The sequence below is a fragment of the Meles meles genome, chromosome 1 (genome assembly GCF_922984935.1).
Source record: "Meles meles chromosome 1, mMelMel3.1 paternal haplotype, whole genome shotgun sequence".
Classification (NCBI taxonomy): Eukaryota; Metazoa; Chordata; class Mammalia; order Carnivora; family Mustelidae; genus Meles; species Meles meles.
Window position 1 is genome coordinate 133,307,865 of NC_060066.1, and position 27,765 is coordinate 133,335,629.

At 36.1% G+C, this 27,765-nt stretch overlaps 1 protein-coding gene across 1 annotated transcript in view; it reads left to right on the forward strand.

Annotated features, from left to right (window-relative positions):
• The window catches only part of DPYD (dihydropyrimidine dehydrogenase), an 868,613-nt gene that overhangs the window by 426,348 nt on the left and 414,500 nt on the right, over window positions 1-27,765 (forward strand). The window contains exon 13 of the mRNA XM_046016334.1: window positions 13,154-13,369. Coding sequence (XP_045872290.1) covers window positions 13,154-13,369 — 216 coding nt within the window. The remainder of the gene's footprint in view (window positions 1-13,153; window positions 13,370-27,765) is intronic.

The following is a 27,765-nucleotide window of genomic DNA, read 5'->3' on the forward strand; positions in this document are numbered from 1 at the left end:
GATAAAATGATAAAAAAAAAAAAAAAGAAGAAGAAGAAAAAGAAAGCTGAAGAACAGATTTTAAAAGAGTCAACTCAACTCACAGAAACATTCACTCAGGAGAAGAGAACCATAATAGAACTCTCTGAAAGGGATTTAAAATAAATATGTTAATATTGCTATTAAGACAGCAATAGCATCCTTGGGGCGCCTGGGTGGCTCAGTGGATTAAGCCGCTGCCTTCGGCTCAGGTCATGATCTCCGGGTCCTGGGATCGAGCCCCGCATCGGGCTCTCTGCTCTGCAGGGAGACTGCTTCCTCCTCTCTCTCTGCCTGCCTCTCTGCCTACTTGTGATCTCTCTCTCTGTCAAATAAATAAATAAAATCTTTAAAAAAAAAAAAAAAGACAGCAATAGCATCCATAGAAAAGAACAGGAGAAATGTAATGCCTTTGTTAAAGTGTTGGTGGTATGGCCTGCTGGGGTTAGAACCCAGGTTTTTCCATTCTTAGCCCTACTGTTGTCAGTAATCATCCTGCCCCTTTGTCACCATGTTCTGTGGTTGAGCTTCAGTTAAGCATATGGAAGGCAGAACACATAGGTAAGTCTCTCCCAATCATCAGAGAACTCCATGCCAAAGTTGGGATGAGAACAAGGGCACTGGACTTTTCTAGTCCATACAGCTAGTCCTCTGAGATCTCACTTCATTTTTGGATCCCTTCGCAGTGACCATTACATGGTCACTATATGCCAGACAACATCCCATGGGCATGTAATCTTCAAAGTAATTCTTTGTCAGTTTTGTTTTCTAGTATACTCTGTGCCTAGAACAATGCCTACCTGATAGTAGGTGATTAACCAATAAAATGCCTACCGTGTGGCAGGCACTTGATACTATGACTGAAAAATTGAATGTACTGAAGAAATGTTTTAAATGATGGGGCGCATGAAGCAGACCATACAAATTCACATGGCTCATTGGTGATAAATAACTATTTAGACTGCTCAAACAGGTGGTGGGGTACAGTTATTGTGGAAACAGGATAAAAATGAGCATACCCATGCATTATAATTTTTCTCCTGTGATCCTCACTGCCATCCTTTACAATAGGCGTTTTAACGGTGAGACAAGAGTTTCAAAGTGGCCTACTGACCTGTTTCGGGTCCAAAAATAACATCTGAGTGACTATTAGTTTTTCCCTGCATCCCATCCTTACGTTAGCCTATTTTCGTGACTTTCCCTCCCAGAAATACAAGAGTTAATAGGTTAACACAAAAGCAGTATTGCCTGGTAGGTTGTTGACTTACAATTTTGAGCTTTTTATTCCAAGTCTTAATATTTAACATTGCTGTTGTCACCTTTCTTAAATGTCAGCTTCTTTTATTTACCTTCATCACTCTCACCTTGATCATGCCGACGTCTTTGTGCTACATGGATTTGCTGTCAGCGCCACCCTGTGCTGGTCACCAGGCCTTTCTTCCAGTAGTCATTGACATCTTGTCAGCAGTGTCACCACCTTTGGCCCCAGGCCTGCGAATATGGCAATTGTTACCTTATTGATTGACACTTTTGAAAATTTGTCAACATGTTATGGGGGGGGCGGTGCTTGGCTAACTTACAAACCACTTCTTAAAGTTAATTCACTAGTTTATCCTTTTACCAAACCCTTTGGGTTTTATGACATGGGGCCTCTGTGTAATAGTCTATGTGATATTTTCTTAATGAATGATACTATAATTAGTAGAAGGTAAAAGAAACCAATGTTATTGCAGTAGCTCAGTTGATAAATTGAACCATTCATTTCAAAGTCAGAGTGTATACCAAAGTTGCTGTACGCATGACTCTGCTCACATCCTTCTCACATCTGCTCAGATGTTATTTTATTAAAGTAGCCTCCTTGGGCACCAAATGGAAACTTGTGTCCCTCCTCTAGCCACGCTACTGCCCAACCCACATATACTCTGCATTCTGTTTCTGAGGAGAAGCCACTTGAAAACACACTATTTTGGGTTCCTGGACCCAATTGCAATATGTGTGACATGAGTTCCCCATGCCACAAAGCAATACTTGGCACACCAGTTGGGTATTCTACAATTTAACTCAATTCCAACACTACGTACCTTGAAATAGGATCCCATAGGTAACCACAGTTTGGTAGACTATCCCACCTTCTGCCTTCCCCTGCCACTTCACATGCCAGTCACAAGCCCAGGTTACCACCTGTGTTTTTAACCAACAAGCTGTAGACTGAAGATTCCAATGACCCCTTCCAACACAGGATGCCAATCCCAAGTCCAGGTTGTTACCTGTACTTCGACCAACTGGCTATAGATCAGAGGTTCCTATGACTGCCTCCTTGGGTTCAGTTTTTGCTAGAAAGGCTCACAGAACTCAGAGAAACATTGTACTTAACTAGCTCACTGGTTTATTATAAAAGGATATAATTCAGGAGCAGCTGGTTGGAAGAGATGCGCAGGACAAGTATGGAGAAAGGGTGCAGAGCTTCCATGCCCTCTCCAGGTGCACCTTTCTCCCCTATCTCCACCTGTATACCAACCTGGAAGCACTCTGAACCCTGTCCTTTGTTGTTGTTCCTTTGTTTTTGTTTTTGTTTTACGGAGGCTTTATTACATAGTCACGATTGATTAAATCTTGATTCAACCTCCAGACCCTGTCAAATCCCTAGAGGTCAGGGGGTCAAAGGGATGGGACAGAAAGTTCCAACCCTAGAACCATGTGGTAGATTTTCCTGGCAACTGGCCCCATCCTTAGGTGCTTTCATCCATTAACATAAAAAAAGACACCTTCATTGCTCTCATTGCTGGGGAAATTCTGAGGGTTTTAGGAGTTAAAAACAGGATGACAACCAAATATATATTTCTTATTATAAATCATAACATCACACATACACACAGGCACACACACATTCATCTATGTTTTTGATTCCTTCTCCCACCATCAGTCTGTAATGTAATATCCATGAAACCAGAAAATGTACTTTGTTTACTGCTATGTTTTTAGTACTTGGTCGCAATGCCTACCATATAGTAAGCACTTTATAAATATTGTTGAAAGATCAAAAATGGCTAGGAAACATTTTAGATCATAGGATACATGAGGTTTAGGAAGCACATTTTATAAGTTCACTTGGCCTATTGATGACTCTACCTTAAGTTGCTGTATTATTCAGCTTGGGTTGCCATAACAATTTACCATAAACTAGGTGGTTTAAGCACTAGACATTTATATTCTCCCGGTTCTAGAGGCTGAAAGTCTGAGATCGGGATACCAGCATGTTTGGGTCTGGTGAGAATTCTTCTAGCTGTAGATGGCTGCCTTCTCACTGTGTCCTTGCGTGTCTCTTCTTACGGAGCTACTAATCCCATTGTGAGGGCCTTACCTCCATGACCTCATCTAAAGTTAACTCCTCAAAGCCCAATCTCAAAATAATATCACTTTGGTGTTAGGGCTTCAACATATGATTTCTGGGAATACAATTCAGTCCATATCAGTTGCTAAAAGAGCTGTAACTGGCAGTAGGAGTCAAGTTTAAATGGAATTAGAAGAATAAAAAAGGAGCATGACAGGAAGAGAAAATAGCAACTGCAAACACCCATGGAAAGATAGAGTTTAGTGGATGTCATATGTGATTGATAGGTGCATTAACATTGATAGTGGCATAAGGTCAATTTGGATAGGGGAACAGGACCAGTTCCTGAATGATCTTGTAGGCTATAATAGTTTGAATACTAACGGGGTGCCTGGGTGGCTCAGTGGGTTAAAGCCTCTGCCTTCAGCTCAGGTCATGATCCCAGAGTCCTGGGATCAAGCCTTGCATCAGGCTCTCTGCTCAGCAGGGAGCCTGCTTACCCCCCCCCACCTGCCTCTCTGCCTACTTGTGATATCTGTCAAATAAATAAATAAAATCTTTTAAAAAATAGTTTGAATACTAAGAAAATGCAATGAGAAATAAATGAAAAGTTTTTAAAAATCAGATTTGTGTTTTTAAAAGGCTCTGGTGCAAAGTAAAGAATAGATTCTAGTAGGAGGCAAGGAAAATGGAAAAAAAAAAAAGAAATAATCCCAATGAGATAATGATGGCATTGAGTATAGATAGAAGTATATGGATTCATATATTTTGAAGATAAGAGTCGTTAGATTTGCTGGTGGAAGAAAAATGGGGAATGAAAGAAAAGAAGTATCAAGAATAATACGCAGATTTTTGGCTTAAGATGAATGAATGGTAGTGTCATAAATAAGTGGAGAAAGCTGGGGGAGGAATAGTTTTTTTGCTGAAGAGGAGAAATTTTTGTATGACACTACCTTAGGTTGCTTAAGAGCTGGTAGTTGGGGTGGAGATAAAGTTTAGATGAAGAAAAAGATCACATGGATTTGAGTTAATTCTTAATTTTGTAGCCTAATTCTGTACTCAGGTTATAGATATCTTATTAAGAGCAATATTGACTATAATCCTTTAAAGAATTGAACAAAATGGGATCATTATTTTTAGAAACTTTTTGTAGCCTCATATCTTTTCTAAAATTTTCATTACAAATAGTAATTTCTCAAAATGGAGAAATGAAATCTGATTTTATGTCATAATTGTAATCACTCTACCTAGGCCTTTCCACCATGGAAGCAGCTAATCCAAATTAATTTCTGCTTTGCAAGTTTTTCTCCTCAATAGATATTTCTTCAAAGGGCAAAGTAACTGACCTGGAGTTAATTAATGCATAAAACCATCCTATGAATTAATCTAGTCCTAAGTAGCTATACAATGTTATTTATTCTTGGCCTTAAAATAATCTCAGAATAGATGATTCTAGAGCAGCTATACCTTAAGATAGGGACCATTGTAGTTGTATCACAATGAAATATAAATAAAATGAGTAAGTGAAAGCTGTTTGATGATTTTAAATTGGATGGAACATAGTGGTAGTTATTTTCTCTTCTTCAATCAAATATAACACTACCAATAGTCTTGCTTTTAACAAAGCATTTTTTTTTTTAATTTTAATTCTAGTAAAACAAATTAGGGAAAAATGCAACTAGGATACATAATAACGATGTGATTTTCTTTTTCTCAAAACATAACCATTATACATGCAAATTTCTGTGTATAATTCCATGACCCAGCCAGGTATAGTAGGAGACTACCAGTGATGAAGAGTAATGTAATAATAAAATAATAGGCCATTATACTTTAAGATTATATTTGTTTTTATTTCCATTCTGAAATGAAAGGCAGCATACTTGATTATCTTATCAATATCTGAATATAATATACTTTTTATTTATGACAATAGATTTTTCCTTGTGTGTGTACATGTGTTGTGTTTGTTCAGTCAAACCATTGTGAATAATTTTCAGATCAGTTTCCAATTTTGAGAACATTAGTGCTTCAGAAGAATATTGTTTATGTAAATAAGAGGAATTTGATATAATGTAGGCTGTGTAAGCTTTGAATTCACATTTCACTCTATTACTTATTGGCTTCTTATCCTTGAAGAAGTTGTTTATTTTCTTTGAATGTTACTTCCCTCATTTTCAGTAAGAGAATAATGCCTAATTTGAAGAGTTGTGATTATAAGGAGAGAGTAAGTACAAAACACTTCTCACTGGGTCTGACATAAGTATTCTTTACCAGTGGACAAGTATCTTATTGATTCTGAGAATAAACTAAGTGTCCTGTTTTTACAGTAGGCCTCAATATTTGGACAATATAATGATGGCTGTCAGAATCATGATTTTATAAGCAAATAAAAGTCCCCATATGGGCACTTTGTAGAGTATCAGCCCACCTTATAATAATACTTTATTCTCTTGAACAGGCCCCTGGTAGCCATTTATTTTAATAAAGTAGACATGTAATGCAATCATGACCAAACTTGAATTTCCCACTTGAGAACTGGGAATTAAGGGGAGCTTTGGCATGGCTAAAGAAACAGTTCTCAGCCTTGGATTCACAGTTCAGTTCCTTGAAGTGAGTTCAAAAACTACAATTCCTTGAGCCATACTCCAAGCAATTCTGATGTGATTAGTGTGGAGTCTATCTAACCAGGACATCGGAATTTTTAAAACTCTTCCAATGTTTTTAATATGTAGAGTTAGAAGTGACTGGGCTAGACCTATAGAATAGCAACCATTCTGCATAAAGAATCAGAGGAAGCCAGTTGGCAGAGATGGAAGACTAAACTAGAAGCACTGTACTAGAAGGACAGAGAGGGAGAGACAGATTATATGGCTTTCCACGAGGGTTAGCTGCATTCCCGAGTTTCATGAGATGCTTCTGTACCCTTGCTCTTAATGGCCACCTGAGGCTAGTTTCTATTGCTTGCAATCAAATCCAGTGTAAGCTGGAAGTTAAAAATCATGTGGGGCAGAAAAATGTTTCATTTTCAACTGGATCCTGGCAAAATTGTGAGGTCAGTAAATGTTTATTTCACTTTATGTGCTGGAAATAGAATGTATACATTTATATTATTATTATTTTTTAAAGATTTTATTTATTTATTTGACAGATCACAAGTAAGCAGAGAGGCAGGCAGAGAGAGAGGAGGAAGCAGGCTTCCCGCTGAGCAGAGAGCCCGATGCGGGGCTCGATCCCAGGACTCTGGGATCATGACCTGAGCCGAAGGCAGAGGCTTTAACCCACTGAGCCACCCAGGCGCCCCTACATTTATATTATTAACTTAATTGCCTGGTGTAGTTATTTACGATTGCATTAAATAATTCTTTTTAGTGCCTTTGCTAAACTCAACAGTCTTCCAATGGTAAGAGTTGAAAGTTACTCTAGAATCATAGAATAATGGAATATGTATCTGGAAAGCATTTGATGATAATTTCATGTAAGTTGATTATCATCTTACTGGAGGACTAATGTAAAAAAGAGACTAAGTAGGGGCGCCTGGTGGCTCCATGGGTTAAGCCTCTGCCTTCGGCTCAGGTCATGATCTCAGGGTCCTGGGATCGAGCCCCGCATTGGGCTCTCTGCTCCGCAGGGGGCCCGCTTCCTCCTCTCTCTCTGCCTGCCTCTCTGCCTACTTGTGATCTCTCTCTCTGTGTCAAATAAATAAATAAAATCTTAAAAAAAAAAAGAGAGAGAGAGAGAGAGAGACTAAGTAAAGGTCACTAGTCTAATGTATTCAACTAATATTTTGAGTATCTTTCTGCCATGTCTTATGCTAGGGGCTTAAATTAAATTAGTAGGAGACACATATATGGAAACAAACGAGTACAGAGTATGATAAGAGAACAACTTTGTTTGTGGATAGCCAGGCAAGTTTCATAGTGAAGATGACAACAGGACTAACTCTTGAAGATTGGTTGCAGCTTTCAAAGCAGAAAAGCCAGGCAGGAAAGGACATTTTAGAAGAAGAAGAAAAAAAAAAAGTCAAAATGCATAGGTACATTAATGATACTGTTTTGTTTGAGAAATTATAAGTAGTTTAATAAATGGAAGCACAAAATATTGTGAGGGACTGGAAGTAGATGAGATAAGAAAGGCTAGAAGAGGAGACTAGAAAGTGTGGGGAGTGGGAAGAGCCTAGATCACAGCTAGAGTTATATAATGCTAAGGAGCTGGTACTATATTCTGCAGGTAGTGAAGAACCTTGAAGGATTTTGTAGGTGGAAATGAAATGAGAAAATTTAAGTGTAACCCATATAAATTTGGGACCTCTCATGGTTTATGCATGCCATGCAGATAATTTTTTTATGTGGAATTTTAAGTGACTAAAATCTTCACTCAAATCTCCCCTTAAAAAATTCTGAGAGGGAAAAAGCAAACTTACTAAAAAGTCATCTTTAGACATCTCTCTCATTTACAATGTCTCTTAATGTCTGACAATGGCTTCTGTAGAAGAAATGTCACTTTTTACCCTTACACTGTAAAAATCTGCTCGAAATCTCACTTTTCCTTAATCTCTATTTTTACCTCCCCCTCTCTGTCTTCCTCTCCATTCTTTATCACTTTACCCTCTTTTAATTCTATAGTTTTTTTTTTTCCCTTTGGCATTTCCATTAAGTATATTTTGAAAAACCAAAGAAACCGTGGTAATGTCCAGATTATAAGACAGTCCCTGTTTTAGAAAGGGAAAGGATGGAGGAAATCACATAAATTCAAGTTCTTGCATTTAACCCTTTCAACTATGTTAGGACAGTTCTCAATTTTAGAACATAAAAGGCAAATGAGATATTCAACAAAGGACAGTTAAAGTGTCAAAAAGCCTGGGGAAAAAGGAGATTTGGAAAGAATATGATAGTTATTTAAAACATATCTGAAGTTGCTGTGTGGAAAAGTGATTTTATTTACCTTTGTTTCTAAGAGGGCAGAGTTGCCTTTAAGGGTATTTTATATACATGTATATTTGTGTATATGTGTATATATAGTACATAATACATACATATATTACATACATTTCTAATTCTAATGGAGATACTGATTTTTTTCACTTACTGATTTTTTAAAAAAAATTTTTTTAAGATTTTATTTATTTATTTGACAGAGAGCACAAGTAGGCAGAGAGGCAGGCAGAGAGAGAGGGAGGGGGAAGCGGGCTCCCTGCCAAGCAGAGAGCCCAATGCGGGGCTCAATCCCAGGACCCTGGGATCACGACCTGAGCCGAAGGCGGAGGCTTTAACCCACTGAGCCACCCAGGTGCCCCTCACTTACTGATTTTAATAAGATACAATCACTGCCCTCAAGAAGCTTATGTTTTTTTGAAGAGAAAATCAACATGCACAGCTCAGTATGATGACTACCGAGGTACAGGCATATTTTAAATTGCAGTGTAGCAGAGATGACAGTAAGATATGTTAGACAAGGGAATGAAATGCATTAAGGAAATGCCCCAGGAACATTTACTTGGGTAAATGAACTGAGTTTGGAAAGATGAATAGTCATTTGATGGGTGAAGAAAGGCTTGGGTTATACGTTAAGCCAGTGGAAATACATAAAATAATTCGTGGAGACATGTAGCAGTGTGATGAACTAGCCTTGGTTTAAATTCTGTGTGTCGTTGGTTGGTTGATAACTTTATTTGCATTCTTCTGTTTGTGAGCTCCAGAGACCTGTCTGTTTTGTTCATCTCTGTAACCTCAAGTTCTCAATAAATATGTGAACAAAAATAGTTTTATATGAATGATAAGAATGGTGTCTGAGTTCATGGGCCCCACATTATGGAAGCAGCCAGTATATGCCATGAAAAGAAATTTGAATTTGACTTCCTGAAGATGTGGATAAGTTTTAGCATATTAGTAATTAAGCATATAACCATATATTTTCAGTGTAATCAGTGAATTGAAATAATGTTATTTTTTATGCCCTAGGAGTAGTCAAAATAAAATTATTTATCTACAGTGGCCAGGGAGTGCTTCAGATTGGGAAATTTTATAGTAGGTGGAGAAGAGAGATGAGATGGGAAAAGGTACAGAGGCAGGATGGCACAGAGTATTTTTGAGGAAGAATGACTGAAACATTTGGTTTCTGAGAGATGGCTTAAGGTGGTGGGAGGAAAACCAACCAAGAAAATAGAAAAAATACACACTTTATTCTGGCTCTACCACTAACTGAATAACTTATAGGTACTCACTTAACCTCACTTACCCTTGGTTTTCTCTTTATAAAATAAAGCTTTTAAGGTTGATTATCTTTTTGATTGTTCTGGTTCTAAATGTTTTTAAGTTTATGTGTAATGTTAAATATAGCTGAAAGGATTGATTTGGGGCAGACAATCTGTGGAGGAAGCTAAAGAGTCGTCTATTTACCTTGGTCTTCACTTACTGGTTTTTCATTGATTCTTTTATAAAACTATTTTAATACACCTTTGATTCTATTTGTTTCATATAAATTAATTTATGTTCAGTATTAAAAGTATAAAAGGTAAAAGGAACAAAAATCTAGAAATAAAGGTCATCCAGTCCCACCTAGTTCAGATAAGACTAATTAACATATTGATATTTACTCTTTATGACAGATGGTAAACAGAGAGACTATAGCAATAGACATAATAACATATACTATTGTGATAAATATCTGTATTAAATATTTATTTTCTTCCTTATTTTTTACTGAAAACTTTTGGACTTACAAATAATGTTAACCCACTATTTTTTCACTTAGTACAGGATAAACAGTCTTTCATGTCAGTACATTTTTTTTTCTTGTTCAGTTTCTGTATTAGTCTGATGCCAGTGTAACATTCCTTTTTACAGTGGTATTATTGGGGAACTACTTTTCATTGCTCAACATCTAGGTTGTTACCTTCTTTCTTTTTTTTTTTAAATTAAGTTTTTTATTTTAATACCAGTATAGTTAACATAATCTAGGCTGTTTCTGACAACTGTTATTTACTAACACTAGTGGATGATTGGAAAAATAGTATTGTCTGAAATTGAAAATCTGGATAACATATTCTTTAGAAGAGAATATGAGATACACTTTGAAGCAGTTGAGTTTGAATTAACAGCAAAGCATCCAAATCCAAAGGTCTTGAAGTCTCTTGGAAATCTGAGTTTGAAGGTTATGAATGGGATTTGGGAGGAATTAGCTTCATGGTAAGAGCTGAAATTTGAAATGCTGAAGTTGTCTGAGCAAGGGTACAGAGGGGAACAAGCTTTTAAACTTCAGAAAAGGAAGCATACATTGGGCAAGAGTAAATTAACAGGTTGGACAGACTGGGTTGCTGTAGCACCACACTGTGGTAAAAAGTCTCAAAGACGAACTAAAACAAAACAAAAGCCTTGTCTGAGCACTAGGAAGTACAACTGCCTATTACAAGTAAATATTTTAGATTAGACCATATATGCATACACATCAGTAGTATTTTTGTCAATAAAAGAAATACATATTTTATAAGAAGCTGTACTTCTCATTTAAAAGAGTTTTATATGTGTGTTTATTTTTTGTTAGTTGTTTGCTTTGGCTTGTTTGTTTTATATTTTGTTTTGACGCTTAAGAAAATCTTGTGAAGTTTGTCCACATCATTCCTTTTTTAGTATTAAGGCAGCAACCATCTTAAGAATTTCAGGGCAGTGCCTTATTTATTTTAAACTATGTAAGTTAAGAAATGCAAGTTGAACTGTACATCTCTATCTGCCTCCTTGGACTGTTGCCTGATGCCATATAGCTATGATTATAACAAATTCATCTGTAAGATTGAGAGATTAGATATTTCAGTACAAAACCTTTGAAAGAGAAGAAAACTAGTAGTGTCATTCATCTCACCTAAATAAGAATATGGAACCATGTGAATATCTCCTATGAGCATCAGGCACAAACTTGCCTGCAATATCTAAGATTCCTCAGATACGAAAAGTACATCTTGATTTTTTCCCAGTGTTGACCAGTCCGTACTGTCTGGAAAGTCTTCCTTAGTCTAACCTCAATTTGCCTGATTTAAACCATGATTACACAGCTGAGAAAAATCACATCAAAGGTGTATTTCCCCTCATGTACCCCTGTACAAATTCACACAAACACACACACACACACACACGCACACACACACACGCACACACACACACAGATCAAATTAACATATTCCCTATATTATGCATTATACCTTTTGTCTTTGCTAATCTTTTTAATAGTATTACAATTCCACATGAGGAAAGGAGAAGTTGTATTCACAACAGGACTGACTGATATTCAGAAATGTGCCAGGAAACCCAGAACATTCCTGGCAGAAGATGCCTGCTGTAGTTGTAGCTTTGATGTGATCAGGCACCTCTTCGTAGGTACAAGAAACATGTTAGTCTTTCAATTGACAAGTTTGATGCCTTTTTACATATTAAGTGAACTTTACTTTGCATTATAAATGGTGGAAGTCCGGAAATAATTTGTATGCAAGTCATGGCAATTTTTATCTGCATAAGACACACTCCTGTAAAATTAAAGTTATGCTCAAGCAACTTTTCCTTTGAGTGATGGTTCACAAGGGAAAGGAGTTCTTGCTTTGGAATTAACTAGCCGTATCCATTCAGTTTGGCTTGGAAAATTCATCCTTTTTTGTATTTGCCAGCATTATTTGTCTTTCAAAGATAAACAGAGAGAAAGGGAAGGAGGGAAAAGGAAAGAGACAGAGACACCTTATAAACCAAAGTCCTGATGAGATCGTTAATAACCTCTCCAGTCAGGAAGAGACATTTAGCAAGTACCTACCCTTTTCAGTGTGCCATGCACTTTGCATAAGTGTTTTCGTAATGCAAGGTAGCGTTACATAGTGTTCCTTTAACAAAGGTAATTTCCCAGTTTTGAGAGTCAGGTGAAGACATTAACTGTTTTGGTGCCTGTTTGGGTTCTAAAAAAGAAACTCTCCTCTTGCACGTGAATACATTCCCCACTTTCCAAATTAGATGTCTTCCTGTGGCTTATGATCTCCTGCCTTTTCCAATACTCCTGGGAGGCTGGAAATTAGGCACACAGCATTCCTGCTGCTGTACTGAAAATGGTAGAGGAGAAAAAGACATGGACATATTAGGTGGCTTTCTTAAAATCTCATAAACAGAAGTGAGACTACTGGAAATTGAATTTGGGCCTCCTGACTTGCTGTTGCCCATATCTCTGAGCACTAAAGACATCTTTCACAAATTAAGTACCAAGGGCTGGTTTATGGGACCAGGGAGATAAATTCTTAAAATTTTCCCTTTTGTGTTTGAATCTCGATATGTTTTAAAGATTTTTTTTAATTTATTTATTTGACAAACAGAGATCACAAGTAGGTAGAGAGGCAGGCAGAGAGAGAGACAGAGAGAGGAGGAAGCAGGCTCCCCGCCAAGCAGAGAGCCCAATGCGGGACTCGATCCCAGGATCCTGGGATCATGACATGAGCCGAAGGCAGAGGCTTTAACCCACTGAGCCACCCAGGCGCCCCGAATCTCGATATCTTTTAAATAGAGTTTTTTGTTTGCTTATTTAATTGATTTTATTTCTGTTAATACTCTCTTTACTGCCTTTTAAATTAGAAAAAGATGGTAATATATGAATTTGGGTGACTGCTAACTGATTTTCTTTTTTTGCCAGTTTTCATCATTGTAAACATACCGATGTATGTTTACATACATATATTAATTATATTAATTCGAATGGTGTGTTGAAGTGATTTTTGTCAAAGATTATATGGAAAAATCAGATCTGATGCAAGAACACTTATTGACTGTTTGTTTTTTGCAGTCGCAATATGGAGCTTCGGTTTCTGCCAAGCCTGAACTGCCCCTCTTTTACACTCCTATTGATCTGGTGGACATCAGTGTGGAAATGGCTGGACTGAAGTTTATAAATCCTTTTGGTCTTGCTAGTGCAACTCCAGCCACCAGTACATCAATGATTCGAAGAGCTTTTGAAGCTGGATGGGGTTTTGCCCTGACCAAAACTTTCTCTCTTGATAAGGTAAGAAAATATTTATGAAGTCATGTTTAAATGTCTATCATGCATTTTAATTAGAGCAGAGATACTATGATGGCACGATTTTTCTGACCAAGAAATAATAGTTACTCAACTACAGGACAAGACCTATTAGTCCAAGCTAATTTTTTTTTTCTTGCCCATCTTTCTGTCCCATGGAAGGCCATGAATTTCCCATTTACTTTTGTTTAGGCAGCATCAAAAATATATATATTACAAAAATGGCTATTTCATGTGATAATCACAAACTCATGATTTTTTATTTTGGCACTAATTATTTTGTGATTTCTGGATGTGTGTGGATGAAGACATCTGCCCGAACTGAAGGTTGGAGAGACTATGAATTTGATTTGTACATAATCCTGGGACCGGGGTCAGGTCAAAAAGAATCACTCAGTGTACCTCATTTGTGCTGATAATAAGATTCTTCTTAAATTTTTATTTTTTTTAAAGATTTTATTTATGTATTTGACACAGAGAGAGATCACAAGTAGGCAGAGCAGCAGGCAGAGAAAGAGGGGGAAGCAGGCTCCCTGCTGAGCAAAGAGCCCCATGTGGGGCTAGATCCCAGGTTGCTGGGATCATGACGTGAGCTGAAGGCAGAGGCTTTAACCCACTGAGCCACCCAGGTGCCCCTGAATTTTTAAATATAGAAAGATTTTCAAAGTACATACACCTGAATTTAATTTGGCATGATGACTTTGTACTCACACCATAAGTGGACATACTCAGTAGAAAATAAAGTATGTATTATGGTTGAGATTGATTCTTTAAGGTACACAAAACATATAAATTCATGTTTTTAAAGTAGTACGAAATATACAATAGAAGGTTGCATCCTTATATTGTTTTGAATTAGAAAAGCACAGCAGAATTTAACATTCTTAGATCCTTTATTGATAAAATTTTAAGTGCTAAATCTATCAATGTATTTAGTACTAACTGGTAGTTAGTAATAATTAATGTATAAGAATGTGTGAATCTAGTGACTGAGAAAACTGTGTCATTATTTAAATCAGCCTTATCCGTAGGCAAAGAAAATAATAGAGAACAAATATGCCCCATTAAGCACATTCTCCCCTTCTTTCTCCTCTTACTAGGATCGATAGCTAGCATTAGTATGGCTAAAACATTACGGCTGTCTTATTCTGACAGCTTTACAAGATGCTATGTGTAAGTGTGATGAAGAAACTCTAGAGAATCCTCAAAAGTTAGAAAAACCAGGGCATAAAAAATTTCATAAATGTTTTTATGTTTAAGTAACTAAAGAGAGGTTTTTTTCAACTACTTTGGTTAAATAAAGTGTAAAGATAAACAGAACTTACTGGATGCAGCTTTAGAATATCATTAATCAATTGTTTACAGCTTTGTAGAATATTGATAGTACATTTGTCTTTGTTTCAATTCATCCTTTAAGAATAACTTGGAAGCTGTAATCAAATGTTTAATCCGTTGAGAAAGACTAAGTCTCTGATACCATCTAATGACTACGTTATAGTTACTCTGTTTTAAAAATTTTATATATAAACAGAAATAGGTGGCTAATCAGGTACAAGTAAAGAACTATAGGAAAAAAGGTATTTGCTTTGAATTTGCTGTTTGCTTGCAAAAAATTGAATTCTGATTAATCAGAGACATTTGTCTTTACTCTGTTGGTGACATGCATTGATTTGTGATGCTGTCTCTTTCAGTAACCTAGGAGCAGTTGCCTTTATTAGGATCACCAGCAAAAATAAATGTGGAAGCTAACTTCCTTCTAAACCTCCAATTTGAATTTAATCTATCAATTCACAAGTCTGTGATGCTGGTTCAAAGAGAGAGTAAGGAACAAATGCAAATTAAATTTGGCATAGAAAACATTATGTTGGGGGCTTTGGGAAGCCCTCTGTTACTTGCTTTGATGGTGGGTAGAACACAATATTTGTACAAAGACTATTATAAATGTATTTTTGCAGATTATAATGACATAAATAATGATGCCACCTTGAGCTTATATAATGTCATTTCAAAAACAATTGTTTCCCATACATGTTTTTGCAAAATAGTCAGTTTGCTTCATAGAGATCTAGGGCTTTTGTTTTGTTTTGTTTTCTTATGTTGTCCCTAATTAGTGATTAAACCTGTTGTGAATGTGGAATTGTCTTATGAGCGTCTGTGCTTTCTTACTGATGAAATGTTGTAGCGTACAACTCAGTAGGTAGAAACACGTTTTCCCACAGCCTCCTACTAAAGACTTCTATTACAATATTATATGTACTATACATTTGTGTGACATTATAGCATACCAATTTAGATTAGCCTTATTATAATTTATTATGCCAATTCAAGAATCTACTTAAAATGTATTAAAATTCAGAATCTTGACATTTGAAATTTGGATGCTCTTAATATGACAAAGGTTATTCTATGGAGTTTTGTTATCATATGAAATATTAATATTTCACAGTACAGTTTTGATGAAGTACAATTTGCCGAGACTGCATATGATAAAGAAATTAAATGCTTACCAAGGGAGTTCAGTAAAAATTAGAGCCCTGCCTGAACATCTGCTGGAAATTTTATTATCCTGTCCTACTGACAGGGTGGCTCCCTTGTTGTTTTTCTAGATTGACAGCTGAATATTGCACTGATTTCTGCAGCAAATATGTTTAGGTGAACTTTGTTTCCCTTTTTTTTATTTTTTTGGGAGTTCGGAACATGCTTTTGATTTTCATCCTATACTTTTTTTTATACTCTTGACATTTGTAGATGCCAGATTGAGGTCTAATATGCTGTAGCAACGATAGACCATTGACTTACACTGAAATGCCAGTTGATATCTCAGTAAACAGAAATATTATTATTCCTTACTGTGCAGTCTGTATAAAAGCTGTATGTGGTTTCTTTAGGGAGGCAAATGATCAGATTTTTAATGTCAAATATAAAAAGATCTGTGTTTGCTTTTGTATTAAATAACATCAAAGAGGGCTTTTATTAACTATATTCTTCCTTCCCAAATCAGTCTTCCCTGGAATGTCCCAGAATACATAGATCGCCTTTCTCGAGATTCTCTTTATGTTTTATAAAGATGATATTTAAAATACCATCATAAAATGAAATGAAAATATAATTAAAATTATTTTTACATATAAGTATATATTGCGTTCATGTTTAAAAAAGGTGGGAGAGAAATCAGTGTCAAGCTTAATTAAAGCTAAACTATCATGACAAACCAGAGAGATGCTATGTTTAACTGGTAATATTAAAAATTATTTAGACTGCACATTAAAGAACCTCCTGACCAATGTCCACTGACAGGAAATAGATAAAAAGATTTTATTTTTGTAAATTATATCATAAATTTAGTTCTAGTTCTTTCAGGCATCTACATATTATATACTGCAAATGTGTAATCTGTGACTGCAAGGTGCATATATCTTTATCACTACGTAGGTAAACTATTACCTACTAATATATCTTTATATTATATTATACCTACTACATATATCTTTATCACTACATAGGTAAACTATTATTACCTACTAATAGTGTTTACTATTATTCCAAATCAGATTCAAACCTAAGCAAAAATTCACTTCATTTATAAGGTATATGGTATAGACATTGGAATAAACTTGTGATTGATTTTTAGTAAGAAAATATCTTGATTGCATATATTTTGTTTTAATAACTATCAGATGACTAGACAAAGAGTTGCACATATACAGATTCTCTCAACATAAAATGCCAAAAACTGAAAACTGAGAAATATTTAAGATTCTTCATTATTTCTTTGGAATCAAATATTGATAGTGGCTTTTTCCATAAAATACAACCTTATACCACATAACACAATGTTTAGTGCACAGGAAGAGTTTGATAAATGTTTCATAAATATTCGTTGGATAAATGAGTCAATAAATGAATAAATAGATTTTTGGCAAAAGCATATTGAGTTCCTTTTTCTTCAGTCATATGAACAGACAGTTAACACATAAAAAATTGACCGTTCTGAGTATTGATCTCAATCAAGGGAGAAAAGGCCAATTTAAAATTTTCATATCCCATGTTGCTTTCTGTGGTGCATCTATACATGTCTGAAAATGAAAATGTCAGTGGAGTTTTTAAATGCATGGGTAATGTTTTAAGACTTGAGAGTCTTTAAAATATAGAGAATTTTTGAGAAAACAGAATATGTATTGCACAATTTTAGGAAGGGAAATAAAAATCATCTGGCCAACTATCTAAGCTTATGTGTCAATAGCTATGACAGGGTAAGTGTAACTTGTTTTGGAGTGCTTTTAGTAACAAGAAATATGCTAGATCTTTCAGGCAATGCAGGCTCTTATAGCTATGGATAACCCTATTTTAGGAATATCTTTTTTTATTGACCCCAAATTGGCCTTTCTTGAATGTTCCATCCATGTTTTATAGTTCTGCCTTCAGAGACACCATGGAATAAGTTAGTCTAGCTTATTAACATAAATGAATTGTTGGTTTTTAAATATGGTGGGTTTTTTTGTTTTGTTGTTTTGTTTTGTTTTTCCAAGTAAATATATACCCGAGAGAAGGGCTGACAAGTGTGGAGAGGCAGTGACGTCTAGTGAAAACAGCTTTCGCATGGGAGAATCCAGTCTCTGTCCAAAGCTGCTTCTAAGGCTCTACCTTGCACAAGTTATTTAGTAATATACATTGTTGTTGTCAGAATTATCATTATTATACACATAATTAACTACCATTTGTTAAGTGCATAGAAAGTGTAGACATTGCCAAATGTTTTTCGGAAGTGATAAGATAGTATTTAAAAAAATTTTTTTTTCATATGAAATAAAAGAGTGAGAAAGTTAAACCAATTGCCCAGGACTTAGAACACCAATTATTTATTTGCTCACAGTCACATACTGAGTTCATGTGGGCAGTTCTTCTGCTTCACAAGGTGTCACTTGGACTCATTCATGCATTCTCAGTCAGTTGGAGGGATGCCAGGGTACTGGCAAGATGGCCTCATTCATAGATATGGACCCTCGACTGGAATTACTGTAATTGTTCAGATTGCTGAGTCTCTCTCTCCATCACTTTATTATCTGTCTTGCCTTTTGGGGGGTAAGACAGTGTTCCTTGAGTAGGACCCCCCTCTTGCTCCCTGGTAATGGTTCTGCAATTCATTTTTCCTATCCACTATTGGCTCGGTTCTCTGGGCTCTTATTATATCCTCTGAGTAGAGTTCTGTTTTAGTTAAGAAATGGCCAGTGTTGGCCATTCTTGGCAGTTGAGTATCTTTTTCAACCCATTAGTTGCCGTAGAAAGTTAAGAACCCCTATTATCTTTATTTCAATTGCCCCTGTAGTCCTAGTTCTTAATCATGTCGTCAGAAAACTTTCTTAAAAATTTTTGAATCTATTAAGGGCTGACTACATACCCTAAAGCCACATTCATAATTCTTTTTGAGACAGATTTTTATCCATTTTGGATATGTCTTCCTGCTGTGACTCAATGTTTTTAATATTCTTAGAATCAATATTGTCTACCTGAAAGAATCAACTAGGACCTGCTTTAAATCTTTCTAAAATCTTAACAAAGGATCACAAAACAACACTCTTGATGTGATCTTTACCTGAAGGTCATTTCTTACTTTGAAAATCTTTTCCTTTCAGGGTAGAAAAAATACTAAGAATAATTTTACTTTCTAACACAGCAAGTCCTGGGCCCTTTTGCTTTGCTAAGTTTGCTTAGCAAATTAAATATATCCTTTTTTAGCTAATTTCTCTCTTATAGTACCTTACTATTCTTGAGTAGAAACATTCAACTGACACTTGCAGTGTTTTGTCTAGATATTTCTTTAGTCAGATCCACACATACATTATGTACATTTTCCATCTTCTGAATTATCACCAGAGATATTCTTGCCAATTGTTCTGTCACTACATAATACAGGCCACCCTTTCCCAGTCTCCAATAACAATTTTCACACTGCATTTCAAGCCTCCACTAACAGTTTGTTCACCATTTTTCCAGCCTTTACTAACAGCTGACTCTTGATTCTCCAAGAGAGGTCTCTGCCGCCCTCTCATTTCAAAAGCCAATGCCACATGTTTTAGATTCTGTTATGTCAGCAAACATAACCAATTTCTGTATTACTTGTCTCTTGCTGTATATCAAAGCACAATTTAGTAGTTTAAAACAAGTAATCTGCTCTTGGTTCTATAGGTTGGCAGTCTGGTCAGGGTGCAGCTGGATGGGCTTGACATTAACCCATGTGACATTAGTTGTTCTTACTCATGCATTTGCCGTGAGTTGACACACTTGGTGGCTGGTGGTACTTGATGGCTTTATTCATGTGTTTAGGACCTCAGCTGGCATAACTGGGCCTAGATCTCCATATGGTCTCATCTTCAAAGAGACTGCATGGAGTTTGTTCACAAAGTGGCTGTATTCTAAAAATGCAAGAGTGGAAATGATGAGTCTGAGACTCTGAATTTGAGCAATATAATTTCCACCCTCCTTACGTTGGTTAGAGCAAGTCACAAGTCCAGACTAGGATTTTGGAACATGGAAATTGCTCCTCCGATCCAAAGGCTGACATCCTCGGTACCAGGATTGAACCAAGGTCTATCTGATACAAATCCAGATGTTTTCCTGTATATCATATTTTCTAATTATCCTCTCCAAATCTTCTTATTTTATGTCTGGATTGAAGGCAGTTTGACTCCATCAGTGTTTGGCAGAGACCTGGGGTTCAACTGAGCAAGGGCACTGAGGGTTTTCTATCCCGTACTTCTCAAGCAGAGCAGCACCCAAAATTTTATTTCTTTTTTGGTTTTTTTTTTTTTTTCTTTTTTGGTTTTACATATAGTGTCATGGAGAGAGACTTTTGATTTATAATCTTCTGGAAGTGATGAATCACTGAATACTACACCTGAAATGAATATTATACTGTATGTTAACTAACTACATTTAATAAAAACTTGAAAGAGAAAAAAAATTATAAAATCCTTCTAGAAATCCACTGTCTATCCACTGTCCAAAGCCAATCTCCTTCTGTGCCAGTTTTCTTTAGCCACACTGGCCCTCTTTGTCCTCCTCCAACATGGCAGTGTCCTCCTCCTCTGAGGCCGTTTTGCTAGTGTCTGCTCAGTTTGGAGTGCTCTGCCCTCAGATCTTTAAATCTATAGCTCTTGCTTCTCATTCAGTTCTCAAATCAAAACTTACCTCATCAGAGAAGTCTGTGCTGACTGCCCAAAACTCAGTCTTGCTGTGCCACATTTCCCTGGTTGATTTCATAGTTTGTTTTTCTTCACTGCACTTACCACTGTATGAAATTATCATTTTCTCGATCACGTATTTGTTGACTTGTTTATTTTTCTGTTTTGACCATTCAGAGTAAGGTTTATATAAGAGGGATATTGTCTTTCTTGCTCACTACTGTATGCCCAGTGCCAAGAACTATGTCTGGCAGATAGGAAGGATGCAATACATACTTGTTAGATGAATGAATAATTATAGGATTCTAATTTGAACCACAATTCCACATGACAGCTCTTCAGTTACTTGGAGACAGCTCTCATGTCCTATCAACAAGCCTTTTCTTCTTCTTTTCTAAATAGTCCTGTTTTCCTTTCTATAAGAAGGTTTTCAGACTTTTTACCATGTAGGTTGTCTGTTCTCCCATGTGGATTTCAAGAAACTTGTTTCGATCCACATTATCTTAATTGAGAGGAAGTTGCCTACATTTGCACAAATTGCTAGCACCTATCAACCAGACAAGAATTCAGGAATAAGATTGTCAGGACTATAAATGCTAAAAATAATATTTGGAGCTGTTAAGAAAAATTTCACAAATATGTTACGTAATAATATTTTAGAGCTCAGTTAATTCTCTTTGGATTACAATACAAAAGACTACAATTTACTCCTGTAACTCATTCTCAAAGGCCTTATTAGAAATAAAGATCTGAATCTTTTTAAACATTAAGTCAAACTGATTTATTTTGTTGTTATTGAGTTTCTATATTGCATTATTATGAAAGTCTATGAAACAATAAATAAACAACTGTCCAGTGCATTATTTTCTCTGTTATAGTCCTGGCTTCAAATTTGGTGCATAATTAATTTCTATTTATCATGCGGTATTGTTCTCATGGTATATACTTATGCATTAACTAAGGAGTTATTTAAACAAATTCAATGTAAACTTCTCATCTGGGAGACTTTTAACATTTTAAAACCATAAGTGATTCCCATGTACTAATAGTTTGATTCTCACCTGGTTAGGTTATTTAATTGTTATTTAGTTTTATTGTATTGAAATTATTAAAATTGACTCATCCTCAAATTATAAAGAATGGGTTTATTAAAAGGCTACAGTTCACATGTAATAGTCCTATGGGAGATTTCATCCAAATGCTCACTTCAAGACTATTTAGCAGGCTTTTCTATGAAGAAACCTTGATTTCACCAACAGTAAAAGAACTGTTTTATCCTTGTGTATCCTTGCATGCCCATTTGTGTCTACACTTGCAATATTGAAACTAAATCTTGCAAGTTAGAATCTAATTAAAAATATTCTACAACTTTCCCCAAGGTTCTAAACTAATCATTGTTTTCATCCATGCCATGTATGCCAGACCTAGTTTGTTCAATAGAAAATATAGATTATGATATTTCCAAACACAGGCTAATGCATGTACTTCTAATATTAACTATAAATACTTTAATTGTAGCCAAAGTAATGTTTTTAACTAGGTACATTATTAAAGTTATTTAAATTGCTCCCAATCTTTTTTACCTTTTACTTCACAACTGGGCTAGTTGACTAGCAAGCAGAGCAGTCAATTTTCCAATATAATTACGTCTTCACTTCTTTTCCATTTCAGGCTGTGATTTCACACTTGTTAATTAGCTAATCATTTCGTAGAGTGGACAAGGTGAGACTCAAATAGACTTTTTAATAATATAAATTGATGTGCACAATTTTGATTTGGATTAGCATGTAGGGGAACCGAACCTGTATTGGAAAATACTTTTCAACTTTGGGGGTTTTATTTGTTTTGTTTTGTTTTGTTTGTTTTGTTTTAAAGTAACTCATTTCAGGTTGGTGGAAAATCCTCGTAATCATGGCTAACAGAAAGTTTCATAAAATACAGCCCTCCTCATTGAGAGAGAGTGATTTTACTTTTTTCCTGTCTCACATAATTCTTTTGCAGGTTTTTAATTTAACTAGTCAAAAATATCCATATTCTGGCTATGTTTGGATGATTTAGTCTTGGTTGAAATTAAATGGCTTGAATTCCATAATACACTCCTTGCTTCTGTATTTTCTTCACTGATTTTTAAAAAGATTCTAGTTATTACTACCTAAGGATATTCTTTATCCTTCGCTAAAATACTTGACATATAAAACCAGTGATTACCTCACTGTCAAGTTTTTATTAAAGACATACCTACATTGTCCATTTTGTTGTAAGACTTACTCAGTTTGAAACTGCAGTTCTATGCTCTTTCCTCTTATATGACTTGCAATTGGCTTCATATTCAATCAGCACTGTTTCTAAAATAAAGTGCCATTAGATGCTTAAGGAAGTGACTGCTTTTTTAGAGAAATATTCAGCCAAACTTCCTTTTCATATGCCAGTTACCTTTAGTTGCTGGACTTCTCCATTTGCTTCTTAAGTAAACTTCAGCTAAGTCCACTGCTCTTTTTATCCTACTCTGTTTACTCATTTGTAAATTTCTTCCATGGTATCCCACATGTTTGGAACAATGTATTATTCCTCTTCTGGCAGTTCACCCTCAAAGTTAAAATTTATCTAAAAGTATCATCAAGTGTCACTTTTAGGTATATGGTCTAGACTAGATGTATTCTGAGAGCTGTTGCTAATGTCCTTTCTATACCCTCTTTTTTATGTCATTCACTCAACACATATTTGTTAGGTGCTGATCATTCATATAGTGTGTGTGTGTGTGTGTGTGTGCGTGCGTGTGCACACACGCACGCATGTAAATACAAATGGTCTTTGCTCTAGAAAACTTGAACTCTAGTTCAGAGCATACACCGAAAGACTGAATATTGACATAAGGCAACAGAGATTCTTAGACTAAAAGTGTTACTTAATAAGCAGTATTTTCCTCCTTTTTTTTTTTTTCATCTCTAAGAGGTTGTTTTTTTATTAAAACTCTGTATCGGATATGCACAGTGAGGGTGGAAGCCACCTCAGTATACAATTCCATACTTAGATTATAACTTACAAGATGAATTGGAAAAATGTAGAGGGCAGACAATATGATATATCTGATAAAAGTAACAAGGACTATTTGGAAAAGAAGAAGAAATCAAATTATCACAACTAATAAGGTGATCCTTGCATTGTTTTAGACAGTTCATCAGAATCATAAAATTATGTCTTTGGTCCAGTCTGTCCTGTTCCTTGTGTTTCCTCCAATTGTTATAAAGGAAAATGACTTCATGTTTGAGTTTCATCTTGATTCTAGGCGGAATGGATAGCACATGGCCATTCATGGTCATGAGAGTGCCATGCATATTTAAGATTCAGCAGCTAAATCTTAGGTAAGATTCAGCATATGTATCACAAGGTGGTATAAGTAGCTGGAGAGACTATGGGAAAGGTGTGTTAGGCTAGGAATTCAAACGTGTTTGTATAGACAACAGGGAACCTGAAGAGATTTTTTTTTTCCATTTTATTTATTTTTTCAGCGTAACAGTATTCATTGTTCTTGCACAACACCCAGTGCTCCATGCAAAACGTGCCCTCCCCATTACCCACCACCTGTTCCCCCAACCTCCCACCCCTGACCCTTCAAAACCCTCAGGTTGTTTTTCAGAGTCTATAGTCTCTTATGGTTCGCCTCCCCTTCCAAATTTTTTTTTTTAATAAATATATAATGTATTTTTATCCCCAGGGGTACAGGTCTGTGAATCGCCAAAACCTGAAGAGATTTTAAGCAAAGTAATTACTTAATTCAGTTTGGAATTTGCTGTTAATCATAATGTAACTCCTGTTCACCATTTTTAGTAGTATCTTTTACTTTTTCTCACACAGTCTCTCTTTTCTGATTAAACCAGTCTAATCACTAGGCTTATTATGTTTGTGTCTTCTGTACCTTAATTTTGCCATTTTTCCTCCTAAGATAATTTCTTCTCCTACTCGAATATTAAAAAGTCATTGATGATCCAGTGGTTGTTGACCAATGGTTATCTTCTTCTCAGTCTCTGAGCTTTTATAAAATTTTGTCCAGTTGATGTAAGATAGAATGAATTCTTTATGTATTTGTTTATTTTTCTCCTTCTTGAATGTAAACCCTTGGAAGGCAGGTCTTCAGGCTTTGCAAAGGAAGGAACTGAAAAATACATGGTAATTGACTCTTTCCTTAGTCTAATCAGTAACACAGATGTGTCTTGGAATGTAGTGCATTGTTTACCAATATTGTGAATATTAAATTGGCAAATATCACTATTTCATGATGAACAATTTCACTTTTTTGGATAAATATAATTTTGTACAGCTATAGTATTCTTCTTTAGGAGACATATTTTTAGGCTCTTTTTTCTTGGGTGTTGTCATAGGTTCTTCAAAAATTTCTCCCACCCTTAGGTTACTCTCCCCTATGGCTCTTTTGAATCTCTGGTTATAACTTACTACGTACACAACTCCTAGGAGTCCTTGAGTTATTTACTTTTTTTTTTTTTTTTTTCCTGCTGAGACCTTTTTACTTTTTCAGGGTCCCTACGGAAAAGACCTTAGAGTGACCTCACATTAACTTATTTTATATGGGTCCTTTAACTGGTCCACAGGAAAATTTTACATTTGCTTTGCCCTGAAAAATCCTAGGAATGCAGGCTGATTAAGGTATACTTGCATCTCTTTTAACTTTTTTTTTTTTTCAGTTTTTTTCAGCAGCAGATAACCAATGCTTTACCATTTAGATGTATCAAAGACTACTGTACACTACACTCCCCCCCTCCAAAAGGAAAAATAAATCGCAGGGAACACATATTGAGTATTCTCAGGGTCTCTCTTTTAACCCCTCTCCTGGGGCTTGGGGTTACCAATGAGACTGAAAACACAGAATTAGTATGATCCAAAGAAATTATCTTAAAATCTCCAGTACCCCCAACTTTTGTATCCTTATTGAGGGAGGTGTGTATAAGAGCTCTCTAAGCAGATTTTTGTCATGTACTTGAATACTTCTTCAAGGGGAACATTTATTTTTGTAATTTATTTCAATTCCTCTTAAGATCTCAGCCAAAATCCACATTTTGATACTGTTACATTACTAACATCTGTCAAACTTTAATTGTTGACATTAATTACATGACGGCCCATTATAAAAATTTCTTAAATTTTATAAAATTTCTCTCATCCTGAGATTTTTTTTTCTGGATTTAATTGATCATTTAATTGATCACTGAGGTTCCACTTAACATAACATCAGAATTGTTTTAGTCCAGGTCTCCCACTAACCAGTTGCCAAGATGGGATTAAATGTGCAAGAATTTTATTAGGTGAAATATGCATGAAAACAAATATGGAGGAAGGTGGAGAAAGCTGGGAGAGTCATAAGGCAGTAATATAAGTCTGGCTCCAGGTGAAGGAGGAAGGAAGGAAGGTGGAGGGGAAGCATCCTAGAGTGGCTTACATCTAAGGAAGTTTCAGTGAAGTCTTTGAGAAGTCCTCAGGTCTCAGGAATGAGGCTGCCTTAGTCTCTCTGTCCTGTTCAGTTATTGGCTGAGTCATGGTACAGTACAATGCAGGAATGGATCTCACAGCAGAAGAGCTGGGCCCTTCCTCAGTTATATTCCCTATAGTTGGAGTTCTGTGAAGTTGCCAAAAGGATACTTGGATTTTCTGTCATAGCCAGCGTAAGGTAAGCAGCATAACACTCAGTGTATGGTTTTTCAGAAGGTGAATAAATAAACATTGCATTGTATTTTGAAATCTTCTCTTGATCAATACAAGAAGAAATGTTATGGCACCAAAGTTAAAATGAATTTACACAAAGAAAAGGATGTATTAAAAGAGAAAAATGAAGCATGCAGAAGGCTAGAGAGATTTTGTTTTGTTTTGTTTTGTTTTAAGATTTTTATATATTTATTTCACAGACAGAGATAGGCAGAGAGGCAGGCAGAGAGAGAGGGAAGCAGGTTTCTTGCTGAGCAGAGAGCCCGATGCGGGGCTGGATCCCAGGACCCTGGGATCATGACCTGAGTCGAAGGCAGAGGCTTTAACCCACTGAGCCACCCAGGCGCCCCTGGAGGGGTTATTTTAACCCTAAATTTTCAGTTGTGGTTTTCACAACAATCACAGTAGTTATTATTCAAGTATTACAGCCGTTTCTCTTTATTTGGAAGAAAGTGTCGAGGGTCATCTCTTTCCTAAGTAATGTGACCGTCAATAAATTACTTAACTTCTCGGGGCACCTGGGTAGCTCAGTGGGTTAAGCCACTGCCTTCAGCTCAGGTCATGATCTCAGGGTCCTGGGATCGAGCCCCACATCGGTTCTCCACTCAGCAGGGAGCCTGCTTCCCCCTCTCTCTCTGCCTGCCTCTCTGTCTACTTGTGATCTCTCTCTCTCTCTCTGTCAAATAAATAAATAAAATCTTTAAAAAAAATTATTTAACTTTTCTTTTTTTTTTTTTTTCCCTTTTTATTTATTTTTTCAGCGTAACAGTATTCATTCTTTTTGCACAACACCCAGTGCTCCATGCAAAACGTGCCCTCCCCATCACCCACCACCTGTTCCCCCAACCTCCCACCCCTGACCCTTCAAAACCCTCAGGTGGTTTTTCAGAGTCCATAGTCTCTTATGGTTCGCCTCCCCTCCCCAATGTCCATAGCCCGCTCCCCCTCTCCCAATCCCACCTCCCCCCAGCAACCCCCAGTATTTAACTTTTCTAAACCTCAGCATGCTCACTAATAATTTAAAACAATACCTGCCTTCCCTTTCTTACAGTATTTTAGCAAGAACTCAGTTGGAATTTTTTAAAAATAAAAGATGTAAAAATGATTTGTAACATGTAGAACACTGTATCAATAAAAAAATATTGTTACCACAATCTGCATACAAAATTTAAACACTAATAGTTATGTAATCATTTATTAAAGCACATAAAATCATCAAATTTTGCCCCTCTTATTTAAGGATTCTTCCTCAGCGGTACACCCACATCCAAGTCCCCATCATTTCTCACTGAATACTCTTCCAGTCTCCTGCAATAGCCTCCCTGCTTGCACTCTGGTCTGGTCCTACATTGCAGCCTCCAGACCATTGCCTGGATGTTCTTTTACAACATAAATCATATCGTGTCCCTCCTTTGCTTAAAATATTCCAGCAGCTTCCCATAGCCTTTCAAATAAGATCCAAAATCCTGTATAATCACTTTTATC